This window comes from Vipera berus (assembly GCF_964194415.1).
Source record: "Vipera berus genome assembly, chromosome: 1".
Taxonomy (NCBI): Eukaryota; Metazoa; Chordata; class Lepidosauria; order Squamata; family Viperidae; genus Vipera; species Vipera berus.
The window spans coordinates 76174023-76196491 of NC_138202.1; the positions used below are offsets into that span (position 1 = coordinate 76174023).

Sequence of the window (22469 nt, forward strand, 5' to 3'; positions counted from 1 at the left end):
TACTGCATTTAATTTTTAAAAGTATTTTAACTAGAATGAGTATTGTGAACACATATATGTGCCATCTCTTAGCTTTTCAATCCATTTAAAAAAGAGTAGTTGATATTGGTACTACCTGGTTTTTCTGTAGGATTTGTGGGCAAGGATATGCACTATTGACAAGTTAGTGATGATATAGACTCTATAAGCAGTTAGTGGCCCTTGTGCTAAACAAAATTCCAATAACTGAAATTAATTGGGGGGGGGAGAGAGAAAGAGAGAGAGACTTGACTTTTTTTGCTCTGCAGTGTGAAATCAACTGTTGTCTTCAAGACTTTCTTGCCATCTGCAACAAGAATTCAAAACTAACCAAACTGAGAGTGTTCTGCCAGTTTAACCAAAGGGTGAATTAAGGATTAACTATCTGAAGATCTGTGATTACTATCAAGGCCAGTTGTGATGTCTCACACATTCTAATCTTTCTGTCATTCAGCTTTACCTTGGGCTCTAGGAAAAACCTATTTCTAGGTGCCTTTACCATATCATATGTACACCTCTATCATGCCTTCCTTATTTTTCCCCTAAACTGAAATTGACAAGAAAATTTGCTGCATAGGAAATTCCTTTTGATTCCCCAGTTATTTGATTGCTAGAAATAATCAATTTAGCTTTATCATTAGACTGCCAATCACACCAGTGAAACTGTATTCTCTACTCTGTGTCCGACACTAGCTCAATCTTCTCCAATTTGTTGTACTCCAGAGAAGTTGGTATTCCTGCCACAATAATTCCTGACTTAATGAGATCTACATTGCACTAATCCTCCACTTAACCATGCTCAGGAGAAAAACAAAGCCTCCTTCAAGTTTGAGTCAAGTTTTCTTGACAACATAATGGAAGTGGTTGGACATTGTTTTGTAAGGTTTTTTCCCCCCAACATTCCATTCTAATATGGGTATTCCTGTTGGGTAGTTTCCCATTCAAATACCAACCAGCCAGCTTCTTTGGCCAGATTATTTTAGCTAGACACTGCTACTTATTGAAGTGTCATAGATATTAAAGAGATGACACTGTACTATGACTTACGAAGATTGTCCATGGTGCATGTACATAATAATGTTTGTCCTTTAACCATCTCTAGATATTCTAGTAGTGCCTGACACGGATTTGACATTAACAGTTCCCTCATGAGGTAATAAACAGTCCACAAAGAGCATTTCCTGTATTAGCTATAGCTGCTTGATGTAATTGAAGCACAACTTGATTCGAGCTGGCAGACATAGTATTGATTGTTCTTTGGAATAATGAAGCTTTTGATTGTCATACCAGTTAGAAATTCTGAGTTTAATCCCACCATACTTAAAGGAAACCAGATTGGTGCAAGCCTGATTAGATGTTGAAGTTCAGATAAAATTTTGCTTTAATTGCAGCACTGTGAATGAACCTGGTTATTAATGAACAGGAAAAGAGGGCATCTGTATAGCTAATTGTAGGTTAAACCATTCTCACTAATGGCCATGTTGATTGAAGATGGTAGAGACTACAGTATAGATAAGCCTAGATGGCACTGTATTGGAGAAAGCTACTGTTGACAGATCCTAGATAAGTTGCCACAAATGCTAAGCATTTGATTGACCAGTACTTAACTAGTTTGTGACTCAAAGTATTGTATAATTTCAACCAGTATGATTAAAATGCGGCTGTGGGGTTAACCATGGCTAGTGTGTTTATTATAACTTTTAAAACCTGCTTTTCGTAATTAAAACAAATCCCAAAGTAGTTTTGAACAGATAGTTCCTGGCTGCAATTTCAGGGTAAGGATACTGGAAAACTGGAAACACTAACTATCCAAAATTGGCCATTTATTTGCAAAGAAACCATCTTTCTTCCTGTTTATTGGGCTACTGCTGCAGATGATGACAGCTGTAAGATAATATCAGCAGACTGGGCAGAGATGAAAGAGTTTCTTTTTGTTGCTTGTTTAGTTGAAGGAAACCCTGTTCCTTTGAAAAACACAGCTACCAGGTATAAAATTCTTTCTTCTTCTTCTAGGAATAGTTGGCAGCCGTTGAAAACACAGTCCTCATAGGTTAAGAATTTATTGCAATCCAAAGAGGAAGCCTTTATGAATGACATTGTAAGAGAAAGAAATGGGGAGGGGGAGGCAGGTTAATCTAATTCAATATATGGGCATACTCATTGTAGAAATTTACTGGTGCTACATTGGAGGCCTTTTCAGATGAATAGTTTATAGAGCAACAAATGTGCACATGTTGCTTGAGACTTGTGCAAAATCCAAACATCTTTTCTTGCTTAATCAAAAGGAAAAAGGATTATCTATTAATTATATAAAACATACTGCATAGATTTCCCTTATACCGATTTTAATTTCTCAGCTCCACTGGGAGCCCAATCAAAGCTGCTAAGGAAGAGGAAGAAATTAAATGAGATAAGATCCTCTAGTTCCACTGAAGAGACTTCTAGGTTAGGAACTACACGTTCAAGTGGCTAAGCCGTATATTCAGCATGTTTCTTTTTCTTCCAGAATATTCTCCCCAAATGCTGAAAAGGAAGGTTCAGAAGCAACCAGAAAGATATTCATTTCTAGTTTTCAGAGTCAATGTGTGAGCGGGAGAGAGAGAGATGTCATGTAAAAATAATTCTAGCCTGTCTTCTGTAAGGAAATGATTATCTTGATTTGCTTAATAAGGTAGTCCTCGGCTTACTACTATAACAGACTGTTCATTATGGTCATCAGTCATGAGAATTGTAAAGTAAGGTCATCATGTATGGGTGTGTAAAACAAGCCCATTGTTTGCTATGGGGTGTTTTTTTTTGCCAAAAACCGAAAATAGTTTTGAGCAAAAGCACGACCATGAGATGCTTCAAATGGCTATAAATGCAGGCTGTTTGCCAAGGGCTCAAAATGCTGTCACATGATTAGGGGGTGTGGCTATCAGAACTTTGGAACTGAGTCATAAGTAGCATTTGGGGGCTCTGTCGTAACTTTGACCAGTTGCTAAGCAACAGTTTGTAAGTTAAGGACAACCTGTATTTGACTGAATGGCGATGATAACAGCTGTGAAGAAGATGCAAAAGGGAAGTCTAAAGTTAAATACTAACTTTGGTGCATTGTACGAACATTTGGAAGAGATGCCTCCTCATTTGGCATAGGCCAGGTGACTGCAACCTTGACAACTAAGACTTGTGGACTTCAGCTGCCAGAATTCCTCAGCCAGCAATTCCTGGCTGAGGAATTCTGAGAGCTGAAGTCCACAAATCTTAAAGTTGTCAAGGTTGCAGACCTCTGGCATAGGCTGTAAGAGTTGGGAAATACTGGGGAATAAAAACCCATGGTGTGGATGTTTGGGACTTGCAATGGTAGAGAAGATACTGGGTATCAAACAAAATTTAGGATAAACAGAAAGATAGCAAAAAGCTTTTTTAGAATCTTGTCCAAGGTATTTAAAAATTTCAACGGGCTTGGGAATCTCACCTGCTAAATACAGTGTTGTTTTGTTTCTCACTTCCACATGTCAAGGTTACATAAGTTTTTCCTTTTGCATGTTGTCTTCAGAGAACAAGGAGTGCTACTGGGCCTCCAAAGTGGGAACATTCAAAGGATCTCTCAGGATAAAATATATTTCCATTTTTTAAAAAAGTAAAGGGGGAGGAACCTCCAAAGCAGCTCAGAGTGGCCTGTAGACATCCAGTGACCATGAAATGCTACAGATAGTCCTCGATGTATGACCACAATTGAGCCCAACATTTCTGTTGTTAAGTGAGATATTTTCCCATTTTATGACCTTTTTTGCCTCAGTTGTTAAATGAATCACTGCAGTTGATAAGCTAGTGACCTGGTTAAGTGAATCTGGCTTCCCCCATTGACTTTGCTGGTCAGAAGGTCACTAGAAGGGATCACATGACCCCTGGGACACAGCCATGGTCATAAATATGAACCAAGTGCCAATTTTGATCACATGATCGTGCGGATGCTAGAAAGGTTGTAACTGTGAAAAATGGTCATAAGTCATTTTCTTTCAGTGCCGTTGTAACTTTGAATGGTCAATAAATAAACTCTTGTAAGTCGAAGGCTTACAACTGATTAACCGATAGAAGATGTAATTGAAGGACTGTCATGGGAGGGGGCAGCATTTTGATGCAGGCCTTTTTTGTCCTCTTTGAGTGAGGGGGAGACTCTTACGAATTCAGATAAAAGGCCTTTCTCCTTCCATGCATCGGGAGTGCAGATCACTGGAAACTGGATTTATCTGTTCCCAAATATTTTGCGGCACTATTGTTTGGAAGTGTGCAATGGAAAATCTGACAATTCTGTTTTGTGCTCTTTGGCGGGCAGTGGAGAACTTAGAAGTTGTTTTAATTTAACATGATAGGGAGAAATAAGTGCATTTTCAGTTTTTGGAAGAAGTGGACTAGTGTTCGAGACAAAATGAGAGAGGGAGAGATTTTCAGGACTGAAGTAATTAACAGATACAGAGAAACTGGGTGAGTGTTCAAAATAAGATATAAGTGTAGGATGTTGGCCAAGGCTTATGTTCCTACTTTGAAAATTCATGTCTCTTTTAATTCACCACAGTTTCAAATAAGTACCATATCGAGAGCACTGACTGTTTCTTCCCATTTTATAGGCTAACATTGATTTGACTATAATACAGCTGAAAGTTGGCATCACTTTCAGTAACCTCTACAACAGTATTATCTGGCACAGTAAAGGGAACTTGGCTGTTCTTTTAGCACAATTTTAGCTCACTTTTAGTGATATCACCAAGTTGTTACTTGTTATTCAGTGTAGAAACTGATCTTAAAAAGAATTAAGTTTAGGGAGTTATTAGTATGGCAGTATTTCCCATCCCTTCATACTTATGATAAGTAATACTACTGGTACTAATTGTAATTATAATTATTACTAAATTATACATTATAATTGTTTTCTTCCATTCAGTTGTGTCCAATTCTCAGGGACTGCCTGGACAAGTCCCTGCAGTTTTCTTGGCAACATATTTGGAAATGGTTTGCCAGTGCCTCTATTCTAGGGCTGAGAGAAAATGGCTGTCCAAGCTCAGCTGGCTTTGTGCCTAAGGCAGGAATAGAACTCAGGGTCTCCTGGTTTCCTAGCCTGAGGCCTTACCCATTACACCAAACTGGTTCTCACTGCAATTATAATTATTAGAATATTTTATATTTTAATTATTACTAAATATAATTAGTCGTAGTACTGTTACATCCTTGGCACATGGGTATATGATTTAGGAAGTAAATCTAGGGCAATTTATTGAAAATGTTCTTAGTTGTGTGTGTTTTTTTCTCCTGCTTACATTTCAGTGCTGCCTACTTGTTCATCCCTGGATTTTCACTGCGACAATGGCAAATGTATCCGTCGCTCATGGGTCTGTGATGGAGACAATGATTGTGAGGATGATTCTGATGAGCAGGACTGCCGTACGTTAAACACACAATCATTTTGTGAGAGCAAACAGAATGTCACTGTTGGAGCTGCAGTCGGCTTTTAGAGATGATTAAGCAGTAGAGTAGCTGTTAGAATAGATGGTGTATGCTAAAAAAATACCCAGTTATGTGGGTTTGCTCTAGCCGCAGTAATTTGGTTTGTGGTGTTCCTTGATGCACTACAAAACTTGGCTTTTGGTAGGTAGACACATTTGTGCAAACATTTGAAAGTTGTGTTCTTGTGCTACCTGAATTCTAGTTGGTGAATTCCAACCAGAGATGGATCAAATTATGCTTTCAAATTTGCACTACACTGAGATCAGGATTTTATAAATATTACATATTTCCTGGACTATTTATTTAGTATGCTTACCAACAGTTGTATTCTCAATGACGTGTATTTTCTTGTTTCCTTTTATTTTAAAATAGTCTTATCATATGTTCAGCTAACTTAAATGAACAGAATAAATATATAATGAAGAATTGCATTAATAGATACTCCTAAATTGTCTGGTGGGGGGGGGGGCTTCTGTTGGCTGAGTAAACCACAATGAAGCGTTTGATGTATCTTTTTGTGCGTTGTGTTCCTGCAGCTCCCCGGGAATGTGAGGAAGATGAGTTCTCGTGTCAGAATGGATACTGCATACGCAGTCTATGGCACTGCGATGGTGACAATGACTGTGGAGACAACAGTGATGAGCAATGTGGTTAGTAAACCTGGTTGTGATAGGACCAAAATCCAGCATTTTGGAGTGCCAAATGACATGAGGAAAAAATAATTGTAGCACAGATGATTGGAACAGAGTTTTTGCATAGGTTTTAGTCCTAACATGGTGGACTGAAGATCATATATTTTGTTCTTTGTGAACAATATGCCTAAAGAAAGCTCATTCCTTTCCCCGTTTCTTGATCATTTGCAACTGCAGTTTGACATTACAGTTTCTGGGGCTTTTAGGACTAGGGGGTGGGGATGAGATTAGGATACATCTAGGCTTCAGGCTCCATGGGGAAAAAAATGAGATATTTTGCTTGCTGGGCTAGGAAATTGTGGAGTCGTCCAGCCCACATCAAACTATATTGTAGTACAATCTCAGTTTATCTCTGTACAAATCCACACTAAACAAGCAGTCATTTTTCTGTACAATTGCAATATTGGAAGGTTTGGGGATATGATTGATTTTAAAGAACTTTCACTTGCACTGAGGGAAGGGAAGGGGAAGGGGAAGGAGAAGAGCCCTGGTGGTGGTGCGATGGTTAGAATGCAGTATTGCAGGTTAGCTCTGCCCACTGACAGAAGTTTGATTCTGAGAGCCTCAAAGATGACTCAGCCTTCCATCCTTCCGAGGTCAGTAAAATGAGGAGCCAGCTTGTTGGGGGCCATATGCTGACGCTGACTCTGACTCTATAAACCGCTTAGAGAGGGCTGTAAAGCACTATGAAGCGGTATATAAGTCTAAGTGCTATTGCTATTTCCCCCTAAGCTATCCTTTCTGCTGCAGATATGAGGAAGTGTTCAGACAAAGAGTTTCGCTGCAGTGATGGCAGCTGCATAGCTGAGCACTGGTTCTGTGATGGTGACACTGACTGCAAGGATGGGTCTGATGAAGAGAACTGCCGTAAGTAACATCTCTCTTTCTTGTCGCTTCTAGCATTTGAGCCCCACGTTCTGCTTCTGGGAAGATGTGCCAGTTTTTTCTTTCATGATACTGGCCTGAGCCTTGCTGTGTAGGATTAAAAAAATAGAGAAGAGTACCGTATTTTCCGGCGTATAAGACGACTGGGCGTATAAAACGACCCCCCAACTTTTGAGGTGATTTTCATGGGTTAAAAAGTCATCTTATACGCCAGAAAATACGGTAGTGCAAATCTCTCCAGGCGTTTTGCCGTCAAAAGCGCTACTTGAAATGACATCACCCTTCCCTCATTTGATAAAAGCATCTGCTTCTAAGCTTTGAAATGATCATGGGTATCAGTTACTACAGCTGTTAATGCTGCTCTTTTATTTCTGTCTTAAAAGAATAACATCTTCTCCCACAGTAATGCTTTTTTAAATTGATTCTGATAAATGGAAACAGTCATACCAGATCTTTCACTGAAGAATCCCCCCTAAAAAAATTCAAGAATTTTAAATTCCATTTTTAAAAGAAACTGACTTCATTTTTTTCAATTGTGATTTCTCTTGCCTATCTATTTAAACAAATTCTTATATCATGTACTCCAATTTATATTAGGGTTGTTTGAATACATTTGATGTTGCATGATTGTTGTAAAATCAATCCTGAAACCCGATTATGATGCAGTATTTTGAAATGTCAAGCAAATGGTATTTTAACACAAGACTGTTTTTATCCTACTGCAATAATTTTGAACTTTAGCATCAGTTTTGATTAATTTTACTGTATATCAATGAGAATATAAATATATTCTCATCCAAGAAGCTTCTTCGGCTCTTTTTTGCTGTAGTTATTAAGTGAATTGTATGGTCATTAAGAGAATCCATCTTCTCCCACTGACTTTGCTTGTCAGAAGCTGTCTGGGAAGACGGCAAATGACCGCAGGACACTGACCGCAAATGACCGCAGTTGTCTTAAATATGTGCTGGTTGTCAGGTGTCCTAATTTTTGTCATGTGGCTGTGTAGATGCTGCAACAGCCATAGGATCAATTGCAAGTTGCTTTTTTCAACACCTCTATAACTTTGACCAGTCACTAAATGAATGGTTCAAAGTCAAGGACTCTCTGTGTTCATAAGACTTTTGACACTAAGGTGAAAATTACAGCTTAACTATCTCTAGATAATCGAGTAAGTGGAGGAATGGAGTGGAATCCAAAAACAGAAAATTAGGAGTTGGAGGATTTTATAACTTTGTTATGATAGGAGAATCCAGATGTGTGGAAAGTAATCAAGAAGGCAAGGATGAAAGAAGTTTGCAATGTTTTGACCTAACAATCCATCAATATAGTGTCACTTTTAATTGGTAGGCCTTAGGATGTAATGAACAACCAATGAAGGGAGGAGGTGAACAGGTGCACAGTAACCAATCAGATCATGAGATGGCATGCCTTTGCTGCTAAGTGATAAAAGAGTGAATGAAAGTCATGACACAGATAAAAGACAACATTCTTCTTGGATGATTAGGGACAGTTCCTGAATTCCTTCTAACTCTAACCTTTTAGCCCCCTTCCCAAGATGGCAAAACAGACTATTCTATTCTGATGTTGCTAAGATGACAGTGGGGGCGGGGGGGAATCCTCTTTAGATCTGAACTTTTCTAACTTTTGGAGCTGAACATTTGTCATTTTTATTTAAATCTGAACACTAGCTCAAAAGTGCCTTTGAGACCTTTGGGATAGTAGAATAAGAGTTTTTCTTTCTGCTTAAATATTTGGAATGCTAAAATATGCCTATACTAGAAGCTGAATTAGCAAAGATTGGAATTATATATATATATTTTCCTGATCCATACTAATATTCATTAAAGTATTTATTATTTTTATTTTTATATAATGCTTATTATGAGTTTATATAGTTGCACTGCAATTGCTTCGTTTGATCCATAATTTTATTATTATTCATATTTTTCCTTTAAAGGGGTATTTTTAATATGCTTCCATTATTTTTCTGTTTGCTCATTGATTGCTCCAGTCTACCTATTCATGCTTTAAATTTATTATTAGGGGGTGTCTAATTTGGTAAACATCCTCTATTGGGGTGGGACTTCCTAGGATAAAAGATAAAAGAACCTAGGTTTCAAATGATAACCCTGCAGATAATTTGGGTGTAAAACACAAAAGATTTTACATGTGATAATGGGTGTCTTAAATAGGGCAGGAAAGCAAATTGACTGTATCACAACTTCCATTCATAATCTTAATCAAAACCATGCAGAAACAGAGTTATGTTGGAAATAATGTTTTGCTCAAAATAGGATTTATTTAGCATATGCATATCATACATGGACTAGCAATATAAATTAACATTTCAACTTTCATTGTTCTTGTTGTTAGTTGTGAAGTCGTGTCTGACCCATCGTGACCCCATGGACAATGTTCCTCTAGGCCTTCCTGTCCTCTACCATCTTCTGGAGTCCATTTAAGCTCATCAACTAGATTAGTAGAACCCAATAAAATACAAATGTCAAGAAGATATATGTTCAAATATCAGTGTCCAGGCCATCTAACCTAGGGTCCCCAACCCCCAGTCCATGGACTGGTACAGGGCCACGGCATGCCAGCAACTGGTCCACACAAACAAGCAAAGCCGCATCCATGGGAAGCAGGCAGCACACAAAACCATGCCCCCTCCAGTCCATGGAAAAACCTCTCTCCACGGAACCGGCCCCTGGTGCCCATAAGGTTGGGGACCTCTGATCTAACCACTGAAGCGCAGCATTATTTACATTAAAAAAGTCAGAAACTGGACCAGTACACGCCCTCAGCTTACAGCCAATCACAATGTGATCTACAGTTTAATCTGGGACCCCGCAGTCACACTAAGGGCAGGATACTGTGCCCCATTTACTCAGAGAGTCCTGGCAGATCTCATGTGAGGTGCAAATCCAATTCAAGATTGTCCATTGCTGATGTGGTAGTTCAAAGCCTGGCACTTTTTTGTGGGGTCATTTATATGTCTTACAATATCTGGGCATTGTGCGACCGGTTGGCTTTCCATTGGGAACTGATTTTTAACGCTGTTGGGCAGATATTGTGCAAGTGCCAGTGGAGCATCCTGGATTTGAGTCTTCCTGCTGGTAAATGATACATTTGAAATAGGAACAAAGTACTCTGTGAGTGGTGACATCATTGGAGCTCCTTGTGAAGCGTATTACATGTTTCATTTCATAGCCTTGTGGTATCTTCTTGTGGATCGAGAGAGTTCCGTTTGTTTTCTGATTGTTAGGACTTTGAACCAGACTTAAGTCTGCTCGACAAAGTGGCTACATTAAAGTAAACGATCAGAGAGGGTGTCCTTCATTATATAGGCAACCCCCACCCCAACACTGGAGGAGGTTATCTGGAGGATGAATGATTTCCAGCACTCTTTGTTGCCTTTTTCCCAGTCTGGTTGCACTTGAGTCATCCATTTCAAAGACCCCTTTACCTACTTTTTATTAATATTAGGGAAACCAGCTTCCAGCCTTTGGGAATTGCTCCCTTTCCAGACTAGCTCACGTTTTCATTGAGTTTTCTATTTCTGCCCTTGCTCCCATATCAGAAAAGTAACTGGATTCTCAGCAGACAGGCAGACTCTCCTCCCCCTGTTCTGCCTCAAGGGCATTTTTCATAATATGTTCTAGATAGGAGGAAACTTCAAAAGGTTTGGAGGGAGAAGACAATAAAAGCGTCCAGCTCCTGAAGGGCAAGGGTGGGGAATCCTGGGGGTGGTGCTGCTGTGGGGCGGGATTTGTCTTTTATCTTCAGAGATAATGAGAGCTGGCAAAAAGCCAGAGCTGTAAAGATTTCAGAGCCAGGAAAGTCTTGGAGAGGAAGCCAATTTCACTCTCCCCTTGCCATTGGATGTGCTTTTCCTGCTGGTTATTAAAATATGTATATAATTTTTTTCAGAAACTTAGCTGTGTTAGAGGCGTGGGTTCAGTGAGATTAACAAGCTCTCCTGTATATTTCTAAAAGTCTAATGCTTTATTTAAAAAACAAAAACAAACCACAGAAGCAAACTAGAAATTTTCCCTCAGTTTAAACCAGCCTTTCCCAACATGGTACCCTCTAACCTCTGCTGAACCGTTATTATAATTATTGTCAATTTGATGTATATTTCCATATTTGTAACCAGGGGGCACTCAAGTTAGCTAAGAAGTCCTGGGCCTCCCAATTTCAAATATACTTGACCACATCTTGTGCTCTTCTCTGTCCCCTGCTTCTTACTATTTGTAATTGAAAACAGGTGCGGTGCCAGAAAGTTTGACCCAGATGCTGTTAGAGTAGTTTGGACCTGAATGTTTTCGCTGGGGTCATTCTGCCTGAAAGTCCTTCCAAAGCCTCCCTTCTGTTGCAGTAGTGATTTTTCAAAACCTTGCATTCTACAGGCTGCTGATGTTTAACACCAAGAATTCTGTTCCCTGGAATTAATTGCCTTTGCGAAAGGGCAGCATCGTACATCTTTTTGTCTTAAATTAAACTGAGTTCTGCACTAATGTTATATGTGCCTAGGAAGAATTCTACAAAATGGAGAGAAAGGGAGATGTTTGTCCTGGCATCATTTTGAGATAAATGGTACTCTTCAAAGGCTCGCCACAGCAATTCATGGTGACTTATGCTTAAGAGCATTGGTAGAACAAAATCCTCAAATGAACAGTTCCTCTGTTCAATCGTACAACTTGGCTAATTGCAAACTTTTGCATAGTCATCTCCAGAGATACAGAAAATTATAGCTTTGTATTGCCTGGAAGCTATCTTAGAGGTTAACCTGCTCTTTAGGCTTCTGGAGAACACCATGCCCTCATTCTATTGAACACAAGAAAAGCCATTGGAATGCTTGTGGTCACTCACAAATGAGTCTTCACATGAGAGTGCATACGTAATACTGGTAATTGCAATCAACGTATGATAAAATCAGTGGTGGAACTGAATATGCAGTAACTCTACTGACATGTGGTATTTCTTTGTTTATTATGGAAGTGTCTGTGTTGATTTGCTTCATGGATTTTGTTATTGTCCACATTCATAAAGTGTGTTTCATATTCACAAAGGCTGCTTTTCAATTGCATAATCCCTGTTGCACTTTAGTGTATAGAGAGAACCTTGTGTATGTCTCCATCAGCTTTCAATGTGAATTAGAATGGAATCAGAACGGAGTTCCGGCACCTTTTTTGGATGGAACCTTGTAGGGTAGGCAAGGCGGGTTGTATGACATGTGTGAGTTCCAGCACCTTTTTCTTTTACAAAAAAAGCACTGGCTAATTCTATGCATGATATCATCTTGATAGGTAAGCTTATGATAAGACATAAGATCTATGCTATTCAATATAAGTAGCTTGAATATGTGACAGTTTCCTAATTTATATTTCCTAGGCCAGGGGTCTTCAAACTTGGCCCTTTTATGACTTGTGGACTTCAACTCCCAGAATTCCTCAGCCAGCATGCCTGGCTGAGGAATTCTGGGAGTTGAAGTCCACAAGTCATAAAAGGGCCAAGTTTGAAGACCCCTGGCCTAGGCTGTGACATGGAATAATCTTAAAGAATGGTGGAAGATCTTATGTGGATCTTTTTGTGGATTTTTATGAAGCAACAAATATTCTGTTCAAAATAGGCTTTTGGGGGGGCAGAGGGCTAATTATTGCTAGTGTTTGATAACTTTCAGTGCAGTGAAAGCTTGTGCATGATGCTTGCCACTCTATTTGCTTGGCTAGGAGCCATGGTGGCACAGTGGTTAGAATGCAGTATTGCAGGCTGACTCTGCCCACTGCCAGGAATTCGATTCTTACTGGCTCAAGGTTCACTCAGCCTTCCATCCTTCTGAAGTCGGTCAAAGGAGGACCCAGATTGTTGGGGGCAATATGCTGACTCTGTAAAATGCTTAGAGAGGGCTGTAAAACACTGTAAAGCAGTATGTAAGTCTAATTGCTATTGATTTCTATTTTGTGCATCACCAGAATCACAGAACAGTTTAGGGAATCTCTTTTTAACCTTTATTTTTTTCATTCCCCTTTTAGCATCAGATGTTCCCACAGCAACATGTAGCCTGGAGGAATTCCAGTGTGCCTACGGGCGTTGTATCCTGGACATTTACCACTGTGATGGAGATGATGACTGTGGGGATTGGTCTGATGAATCTGATTGCTGTAAGTTACTTGCAGCAAGGGCCTGCTGACTCAGATCAAATGGCACTGCTGTGTTGTTTTTAGGTCAGATGTGCTTCATGTTAGGAGTAACAGAGAAAATTTGTAATGGGCCTCTGTCATTCCAATATTCAAAACAGAAGCTTTTCAGCTTTCCCTCCAGATAGAAAATTGAATCTCTTGGGCTTAGTTTGGGCTGAATTAGAGTGTAAATTACCATATACTGTTTATCTCCATAGCCTCTCACCAGCCTTGCCGCTCTGGAGAGTTCATGTGCAACAGTGGCTTGTGCATTAATGCTGGCTGGAGGTGTGATGGTGATTTTGACTGCGATGACCAGTCGGATGAGAAAAACTGCAGTGAGTAACCTGGGACCTGTTAATCAGGTCCAGCTTAGGGGCAATAAGGTAATAGAAAAACGTGTTGTGAAACCATTTTGAAATTCTTGTTCATATTTATTTCTTCAGCTACCTCTATGTGCACAGCTGACCAGTTCCGATGTAAATCTGGCCGCTGCGTCCGGCTGTCTTGGCGCTGTGATGGGGAAGGTGACTGCTCTGATTACAGTGATGAAGAAGACTGTGAGGACTCGGGTAAAAATTGTACAATTGAATGCCTTTTTTTTGCGCTAGAGTCTGTGCTATGTTCAGCTGTCGGTTTTATAATTTTGAAAAAAATCTTCATTCAGGAATCCCACAATGTTCCCCTGACCAATTTCTATGTGGAAATGGGCGCTGCATTGGCCAACGGAAGCTGTGTAATGGCGCCAATGATTGTGGAGATGGCAGTGATGAGAGCCCTGCCCAAAACTGCCGTAAGTTGCCTCATGCCAACTTCAGTATGGGTGCTCACAATTGATTTCAAGTTAATTTTAAAAAACAACAGATGTATTTGTAGGGATGTCTCTCATCCTCATATAAAAGACAGAAAAAAGAGGGTCTTGACCTCAGTTTCTCTGAAGATTCAGAGTTCAAGGAAAAAATGGGAGTTTTCGTTTCAGTGTTGTACATCTACTCAGATTAGCTGATCTGAGTGAGATATACAACACCAAAAAGAACACTCCCCCCCCCCCGAATAGTGCATTCTGAATTAGCTAGTTGTGCTTCTTTGGGTACCAAACTCAAGAATAAAAAGGTGTAGGTAGTCCTTGACTTACAGCCATAATTGCCACTAGAATCTCGGTCATTGAACTCAGCCACTCAACATCTTCAATCTCAGCACTCCCAATATTTGTGGTGGTTAAGTGATCTTGTGGGTTGTTAAGCAGATGGAGGTTTAGGTACGAAATGCCAGATAAGGAGTGCAGTTGCCTCAAGGGGGTGAGGAAGACTCAAGGAGATGCAGAGCAGGCAGCATGTGAGTGTCTCTCTGCTCAGGAACTGAATAGTCTCCCTACCAAAATCCAAGAAGGATTTCCAGCCCCCAAATGAGTAGGCACTTGTGCACAGCCTGCACTGGGTCTCCCAGTGCCTCGCCCACTCCCATGCTCTGCACTCCTTACCTTCCCATGCTGCCTGTTCAGTGGCTGAAAATCTTGCTTGGATTTTGGCTTCCTTTCATCTCGGGGGGCTGGCTGAAAGAACTCCTTGTCAAAGGATTTCCGCTCCATGCCTGTTAGCATGGAGCTGAAATTCTTCATGGCTGTTTGCTCGAAGCTGAAGTCCTACAGCAGGAAGCTCTTTCAGGCAGCCCCAGAGATGAGAGGGAGTCCTCTCAGCAGGTAGCATCAACTTGCAACCTTCCCTGCTCATTTCCCCATTGATGTTTTGGGGAAACTGGCAGAGAGGTTTGCAAATGGCAGTCACGTGATCACGGGTGCTTGGCAACCAGTTATAACAGCTTGCAGATAGGTTGCCCAGCACCTAGCTAATGATTGCATGACCGGTGCGGTGTGTGTATGTGTATGTTAATGTTTTACAATGACCAGGATGTGTTTTTTATGCTGTAAAACACCCTTTCTAAGCCCATCATTAATTTAAAGGATCCTTAAGTGAACAGTTGTAAATTGAGGACAGGCTGTAAGAATATTCTGAATGTTGAAGTGATGACCTATTCTGGCATTTTTACGTATTAACTTATCAAACCCTATTCTGTCTTTTCTGGGTTGTTTTTGTGGATGCAAGAGAGCAGACTATTTGTGGAACAATATGGCATTCCAGGTATATATGGAAGAGCCAAGCTAAGCTCAGCCAAAATATAGGAATTATTCATTTCTTGACAAATGAGGAGCCATTGTTTGTGTGAAATATGGGGTCTCTTTTTCCACTTGAGAACACAAAAGTCCTCTTTTCCCTCCTGACCACTACTTTAGGCAGTTTTCATAATTTGTTCTAGATAAGAGAAAAATTCTGAAAGAATGGCTGTGTTGTAAACATTTTCTATCTCTGATCTTTTCACAGGTCCACGAACTGGAGAGGAAAATTGTAATGTCAATAATGGGGACTGTGCCCAGAAATGCCAGATGATTCGTGGGATAGTTCAGTGTACCTGCCATACAGGATACAGGCTTCTGGAGGATGGTAGATCATGTCATGGTAAACAGCCTGGACACTTAAGAGCATCTGTATGACTAGGAGTGAAATTGTCCTTGCCAAAGTCATAGCACTGACAGGCAGTGGCATTAACCAAGTTCAACTGTATAATTACTGCATGTGGGACTTTCTTATTTGCATTGGTGCTTCCTAACCACTGATCCCAACACTATCAATCAAAGGCCCTTTATCAATCTTAGTCTTTTTTTTAAAAAAAAAAGCAAGGTAGAATCAATAGAAAAATGGGGAAGATTCCAATGGAAAAAGAATTTTCTGAATTTCAAAAAAAAAATTATGATTTAAAGCAGTAGCTGCATATACAGTAATGGCCTTGTTTCAAAGCACCTACAGTAGAAAATCAGGTAGTTTGACTTTGTTTTCTCATTATCCTATTACATTCATAGAATGAAGGTAACAGGGCAAAGAAAAAAAAAGAATTCCAGGGTCATGAAAGTTTTTTTATTATATTCATTATATGAATATAATAAAATTTGCATCTTTAAAATAAACAAATAGGCATCAAAGTGTGGAAACCAAAACCAACCTATTTACCCTTTTCTCTTTAGTTTCGTACTCTTTATTCTTTTCTTATTCCAGATGTGAACGAATGTGCAGAGGAAGGTTATTGCAGTCAGGGGTGCACCAACAGTGAGGGTGGTTTCCAGTGCTGGTGTGAACAAGGCTATGAGCTTCGCCCAGACAAGCGTAGCTGCAAAGCCCTGGGTAAGAAAGAGTCTTCAGCTCCAGGCACTGGGGATCATTCAGGGCTTAGAATCCATCCATGTGCCTGGTGGATGACTGCTGGCTTAGTTCACGGCTTCCGTTTCTCCATGATATTTAATTTTCAACTGCTGCTTGCCTAACAGACTAGTCTATTTTTTCCACAGCCTGATGACTCTAGTTGCACTGGAATATAGCTTCCATTATTCCATTGACAATATATTTTGGGATGTGTTTACTAGATTTGATGAGAGTTACAGTCCAACACTTTTGGACAAGATTAGGTTGGAAAAAGCTAGACTAGTATTTTGTGAGGTTTTTTCCCCTCTATCTTCAGCTGCATGCCTCTTTTAAAAATAAGAAATGTGATAATATTGGTTCTGTAGGAGATGACAAGGCTGAGCCCAAGGGAGGGGTCAAACGCATCATCAGTCATGAGTCCCTTCATGCCAAGGATGTCAAACTCAATTTCATTGAGGGCCACATCAGCATTGTGGTTGCCCTGAAAAGGCCAGTTGCTGTCCCCTTCTCTCCCTCAGCCTTGCCCCACAGAAGCCTCTCCTATCCTCCCTATCGCCTTCTCTCCCCCCTCCTTCCTTCCAAACCCCCTCCTCTTATATTCTCCCCTCGCCTCCCCCATGTGTTCACTCACTGCCCGGCTGGCTTTTTCACGCAGTGCTCCTCATCATGGCCCGGTTCTGGCAAGCAGGCCTTGAGTTTGACATGTCTGCTTCACACCCACAAGACATCTAAGTCCAGTCTACCTTGAGTTCCTTTCTATTCTCAACCCCTGCTTGCAGAGGGTCGTTTCTGGATATTCTAGAACAGAGGTCCCCAGCCTTTTGGGCACCAGGGACCGTTTCTGTGGAGAGAGGTTTTTCCGCGGACTGGAGGGGGCCTGGTTTTTTGTGGTGCCTCCATCCCATGGATGGGGCTTTGCTTGTTTGCACGGACCGGTTGCTGGCGTGCCACAGACTGGTACTGATCCACAGACCCGGGGTTGGGGACCCCTGTTCTAGAAGAGATCTGACCATGAACAGAAATATTCTATGACAGAGCTTTTTATACACCTTTGATATGGAATTATCTGATTTTTGAGAAGCCGGGTTATGTGAGGATAGCATTCATATGGCTTTTCAGAATGTTAGAAAAGTCTGTTTTTATGGGCAGCCTTTCAGGATTGATTCTGGAGGCAATAAATTATATTTTATTGATATACTGTTTTCTGTTATTATTACTATTATGACTATATTTTACTGTAAACCTCCTAGGGTCAACTGGACTAAGGTAGTATATAAATTTCACAAAGAAACAGATAAAAATGTAACTGTAAAGATCCCAGGAAAAGACTAAATCCCAGGGCAAGAACTACATATTCAGATAACAGCAAAAAAAAAAAAAAAGGCTGGGGATGATACCATCCGTGCACAGAAGCCACTTACTGAACAATCACTTTTCAGGAATGCTGGTTCCCACATTTCTAACAAACTGCCGAATTATCAAATAAAATACAGTGGAGGGAACTACAGTATATAAGCTTATATTCTAAACAGAGGACGCGGTGGCTCAGTGGGTTAGGACGCTGAGCTTGTCGATCAGAAGGTCGGCAGTTTGGCGGGTCGAATCCTGAGTGCCGTGTAGCAGAGTGAGCGCCTGTTACTCGTCCCAGCTTCTGCCAACCTAGCAGTTCGAAAGCACGTAAAAATGCAAGTAGAAAAATAGGGACCACTATGGTGGGAAGGTAACAGCATTCCGTGTGCCTTTGGCGTCTAGTCATGCCGGCCACATGACCACAGAGATGTCCTCGGACAAGCGCTGGCTCTTCGGCTTTGAAACGGAGATGAGCACCGGCCCCTAGAGTCGGAAACGACTAGCACGCATGTGCGGGGGAACCTTTACCTTTACTTTTATTCTAAACAGAGTGAATGTGCCTACATATAATGTTTTTATGTTTGTTTTCTATCTGTGAACTGATTCTGTGCTGCCCTTATAATCTCACTGATGTCCAAAGAAATAGTCTTCTCACATCTCTGTGCATCTATCCTTCAGGGCCAGAACCTGTGCTGCTTTTTGCCAATCGGATTGATATCCGGCAGGTCTTACCCCACCGCTCCGAGTACACTTTGCTTCTGAACAACCTCGAAAATGCTATTGCACTGGATTTCCACCATAGCAAGGAATTAGTATTCTGGTCTGATGTCACACTGGACCGCATTATGAGGGCCAACCTAAATGGTAGCAATGTGGAGGAAGTGGTGTCTACTGGATTGGAAAGTCCAGGTAAATGTCTTTAGTGGTTTCAGAAGTAAAACTGGCAGCTCTGTATGTAGCAAAATGTATTTATTTGTTTCTATTTATCTGTCAAACTTGTATGTTGCCTATCTTCATGGAAGCAACTCTAAAATTGCATAACCTGAGTATTCACAGTAGACCTCGTTGCAGCCCTCAGAATTCCCCCATAGTAACCACCAATCATATGTTTTACTGGGGAAGAAGAGAAACATTATTAGAAGCATAGGATAAAATAAAATGAATTATATTTAACTTCATCTTCAATTAAATTTAAATCTAAATCAGGCCTATATTACTCTTTCTCCTATCTCCGTTTGGATTTCAAAGTGCACCATGCCATTCAAAAATCAAGTGTGGCTTATAGCTCTCTCTCTCTCTCTCTCTCTCTCTCTCTCTCTCTCTCTCTCTCTCTCTCTCTCTCTCTCTCTCTCTGTGTGTGTGTGTGTGTACATGCACGCATGCACGCATGTGTATATATCTACGTCTGCATCTTGGGCATAATGGGCATAATGGATAGTTCAAATAGTTACCTAAATATTTTAGTGATTTATATGACAAGAGGGGAAAAAAACCCTTGTTTCCATTTTCCTTTTATAGAACAGGCTAGCCTTAGTCATGGCTCAATGGGACTATTCCTGAACAGCCATTACTTGTCACACTCTTCCTTCCTCTGGGTCCTAGGTGGGCTGGCTATTGACTGGATCCATGACAAGTTATACTGGACAGACTCTGGGACATCTCGCATTGAAGTGGCAAATTTGGATGGAATGCATCGTAAGGTGCTTCTTTGGAAGAATCTAGAAAAACCTCGTGCAATTGCTCTTCACCCTATGGAAGGGTGAGTATGAGATATACTCACTGCTCGTTATCTTAATTTATCAGATGACATTTGCTGAATGAAGACTCCAATTTGGCCACCTGGAGCCAAATCTAGAGTTGCCATTCTAAAATGAATTAACATCTTCCATATGTAAAACCGCCATGAAAACTAATGACAATTTTCCCTAGAGGGGAAAGAAGGTGTTGGTGATTTTTACAAACGTGTTGTTACTGTTATGATTTTTTTGCTTGTTGCACCTGATGACACCTCATTCCCCATTTTAGAGGATCTGCAGATAGAAGAAGGAATCTAAAAATCATCTTCTCTACACTTAACTTGGAATATCCTGTAAATATTTTTATTTACTGGAACTTAATGTATGTACTATTTTCATAGCCTTAGGATTCTCCTGTCTTCTGTAACGTAAGCTAAATTAGCATAGATCAGTCTTTTTCAAATGTATTACCTTCCTGTTGTGTGAAGTAACTCCCAGAATTCTGAGCAACTACCATGCCAGCTAAAAGTCTGGAAAAAAAAATCTGGAGCAGAGGTCCCCAATCTTTTGGCCAGCAAGGACCAGTTCCGTGGAGAGGGTTCTTTCCGTGGACCGGAGGGTGCATGCTTTTATGTGCTGCCTGCATCTCGTGGATGGGGCTTTGCTTCTTTGTGTGGCCCAGTTGCTGGCATGCTGCAGCCCAGTACTGGTCCATGGACCGGGTTGGGAACCCCTGATCTGGAGGGCACTCAGTATGAAGAAAGCCATTATAGGTGCTCATTTGTGAAGCTAAAAGATTCTGGTTAATAGTTGATCGACAAAGACTGTGGTCTTATATAATCATAGCCTGAATCTGTTATCCTTGTTTGCTTTCATCACCTCCAGTTGTATTATGACTTTAGCTTTAAATTGCTAAACTAGTGGCTGTTTTGATGAGCAATATCTGTTGTCCTTTCAAGGAACTTCCACAGTTCACATTTTCCCCCTCTTTTCCAATAGTACCATCTACTGGACAGATTGGGGAAACACTCCTCGTATTGAATACTCTAACATGGATGGTTCCAATCGGCGCATTATTGCTGACACTCATCTTTTTTGGCCAAATGGGCTAACTATTGACTATGCAGGACATCGGATGTACTGGGTAGATGCCAAGCATCATGTTATTGAGAGGGCTGATTTGGATGGAAAGAACAGGAAGGCTGTTATTAGTCAAGGTAAGATAAGGAAATTGGGACTGTTGTTTACTAGACAAGCAACAGTGCTAAGGGATGCTCTGAGTAACTCAGATAATACTGTGTAGCAAATCAGATCATTGATGCCAGGAGTTGAAATCATCAGTCATTTACTTTGGTCCCATATCTGTTTTCCCATCACGCTAATAACAGCAATACTCTCAAAACAATAACTTATGGTTGATATCTACCAATTCATAAACAAGTTATAAAATCTCAATGGCTGGGACATACAATACGAGTAGCAAATTGCACTTTGATGTTAACCTTTATTTCCAGGAGAACTGGCAATGTAGAGTACTAAGGCAGCGGAAACCAGCAGCAAATTTGCTTAGTTTAGGAGGTATTATTAAAAGAAAGAAACGTTTGTTGTTGTTGTTTTGGCTCAGTGATAGAAGCAACCTTTAGAAACAGTAAAGGGTGACCATAACCTTTTCATCTGCTTTTACTGGATTCTTGCTGCAGGCCTTCCACATCCATTTGCTATCACTGTATTTGAAGATAGCCTGTACTGGACAGATTGGCATACCAAGAGTATTAACAGTGCCAACAAATTTACTGGAAAAAATCAGGAAATCATCCGTAACAAGCTTCATTTCCCCATGGATATCCATACTTTGCATCCCCAACGCCAACCAGCAGGTAACTGCAGAAAGAAAAAACAAGATATTATTGCTAAAAGACAAGTTTTCTATCACAAGATATTGACAAGCAAATATATCCTGAATCTTAACACTTTATAGAATATAAAAATTGTCTTAGTGCTTCAAATCAAATTGTTTGATTAGTGCTCTACATTCAGAAAACATGCAGTGTTTCCAAAGACATTCCCAGGTATAAGTGGGTAGCTACTGTATAATATTTTCTTTGCAACAATGGCCAAGCAGCTAACCACATAAATTCATAAATGATGGTATAATATGATAATCTTTCATTACTGTGGTTGTTATATTACTATTGTTATTGACATGTTTCTATGTACCTGGAAAAAATTTCCCAATTAATCCATCTCTACTATTGTCAAAAATGTTGAATTGCAATGAATATCTTCATTAATTTTATACATACTTTACTATCCAGGTAGTATTATAGTCCACAATATAATAAAAATTACCATTGGTCTAATACTGTTATCAGTGGCTTATCAATATGTTTGCTTGTACCACAGATTAATTTCAAAGTATGACAAGTAAATGGCTATATATCCTTTATATGTCCATGGTGAATATCTCTGGTTCTTTTCCCTATATAGGTCATGGTATTTGTGCTTATATGGGTGTATCTATACGTGTGTGTGTGTGTGTGTATCTATATCTATATCTATATCTATATATCTATATATATAAATCTGTTTGGCTATTCGAGCAGGGAGAAATCGCTGTGGAACATATATATATATATATATATAAAATATCTGTTTGGCTATTCGAGCAGGGAGAAATCGCTGTGGAACCAACAATGGTGGCTGTACTCATCTCTGTTTACCAAATAACAAGGGCTATACCTGTGCATGTCCCACAGGTTTTCGGAAGACTAGCAGCCATACCTGTGCCCAGAGTAAGTGTAATTAAAGAGTTTATGTATCTTTGTAACATGTCTGTGTCCAGATATATGAGAGAGAGTAAAGAATTTTATC

The 22469-nt window shown here is 40.1% G+C and overlaps 1 protein-coding gene across 1 annotated transcript in view; it reads left to right on the plus strand.

Moving 5' to 3' along the window:
* Window positions 1–22469, plus strand: part of LRP4 (LDL receptor related protein 4) — a gene marked incomplete at both ends in the record, with an annotated part of 101145 nt that overhangs the window by 55747 nt on the left and 22929 nt on the right. The window contains 14 exons of the mRNA XM_081315059.1: window positions 5323–5439; window positions 6039–6152; window positions 6945–7061; window positions 13115–13243; window positions 13480–13599; window positions 13708–13833; window positions 13929–14054; window positions 15640–15774; window positions 16369–16494; window positions 18541–18771; window positions 19465–19621; window positions 20598–20815; window positions 21299–21475; window positions 22265–22390. Coding sequence (XP_081171185.1) covers window positions 5323–5439; window positions 6039–6152; window positions 6945–7061; window positions 13115–13243; window positions 13480–13599; window positions 13708–13833; window positions 13929–14054; window positions 15640–15774; window positions 16369–16494; window positions 18541–18771; window positions 19465–19621; window positions 20598–20815; window positions 21299–21475; window positions 22265–22390 — 2019 coding nt within the window. The remainder of the gene's footprint in view (window positions 1–5322; window positions 5440–6038; window positions 6153–6944; window positions 7062–13114; window positions 13244–13479; window positions 13600–13707; window positions 13834–13928; window positions 14055–15639; window positions 15775–16368; window positions 16495–18540; window positions 18772–19464; window positions 19622–20597; window positions 20816–21298; window positions 21476–22264; window positions 22391–22469) is intronic.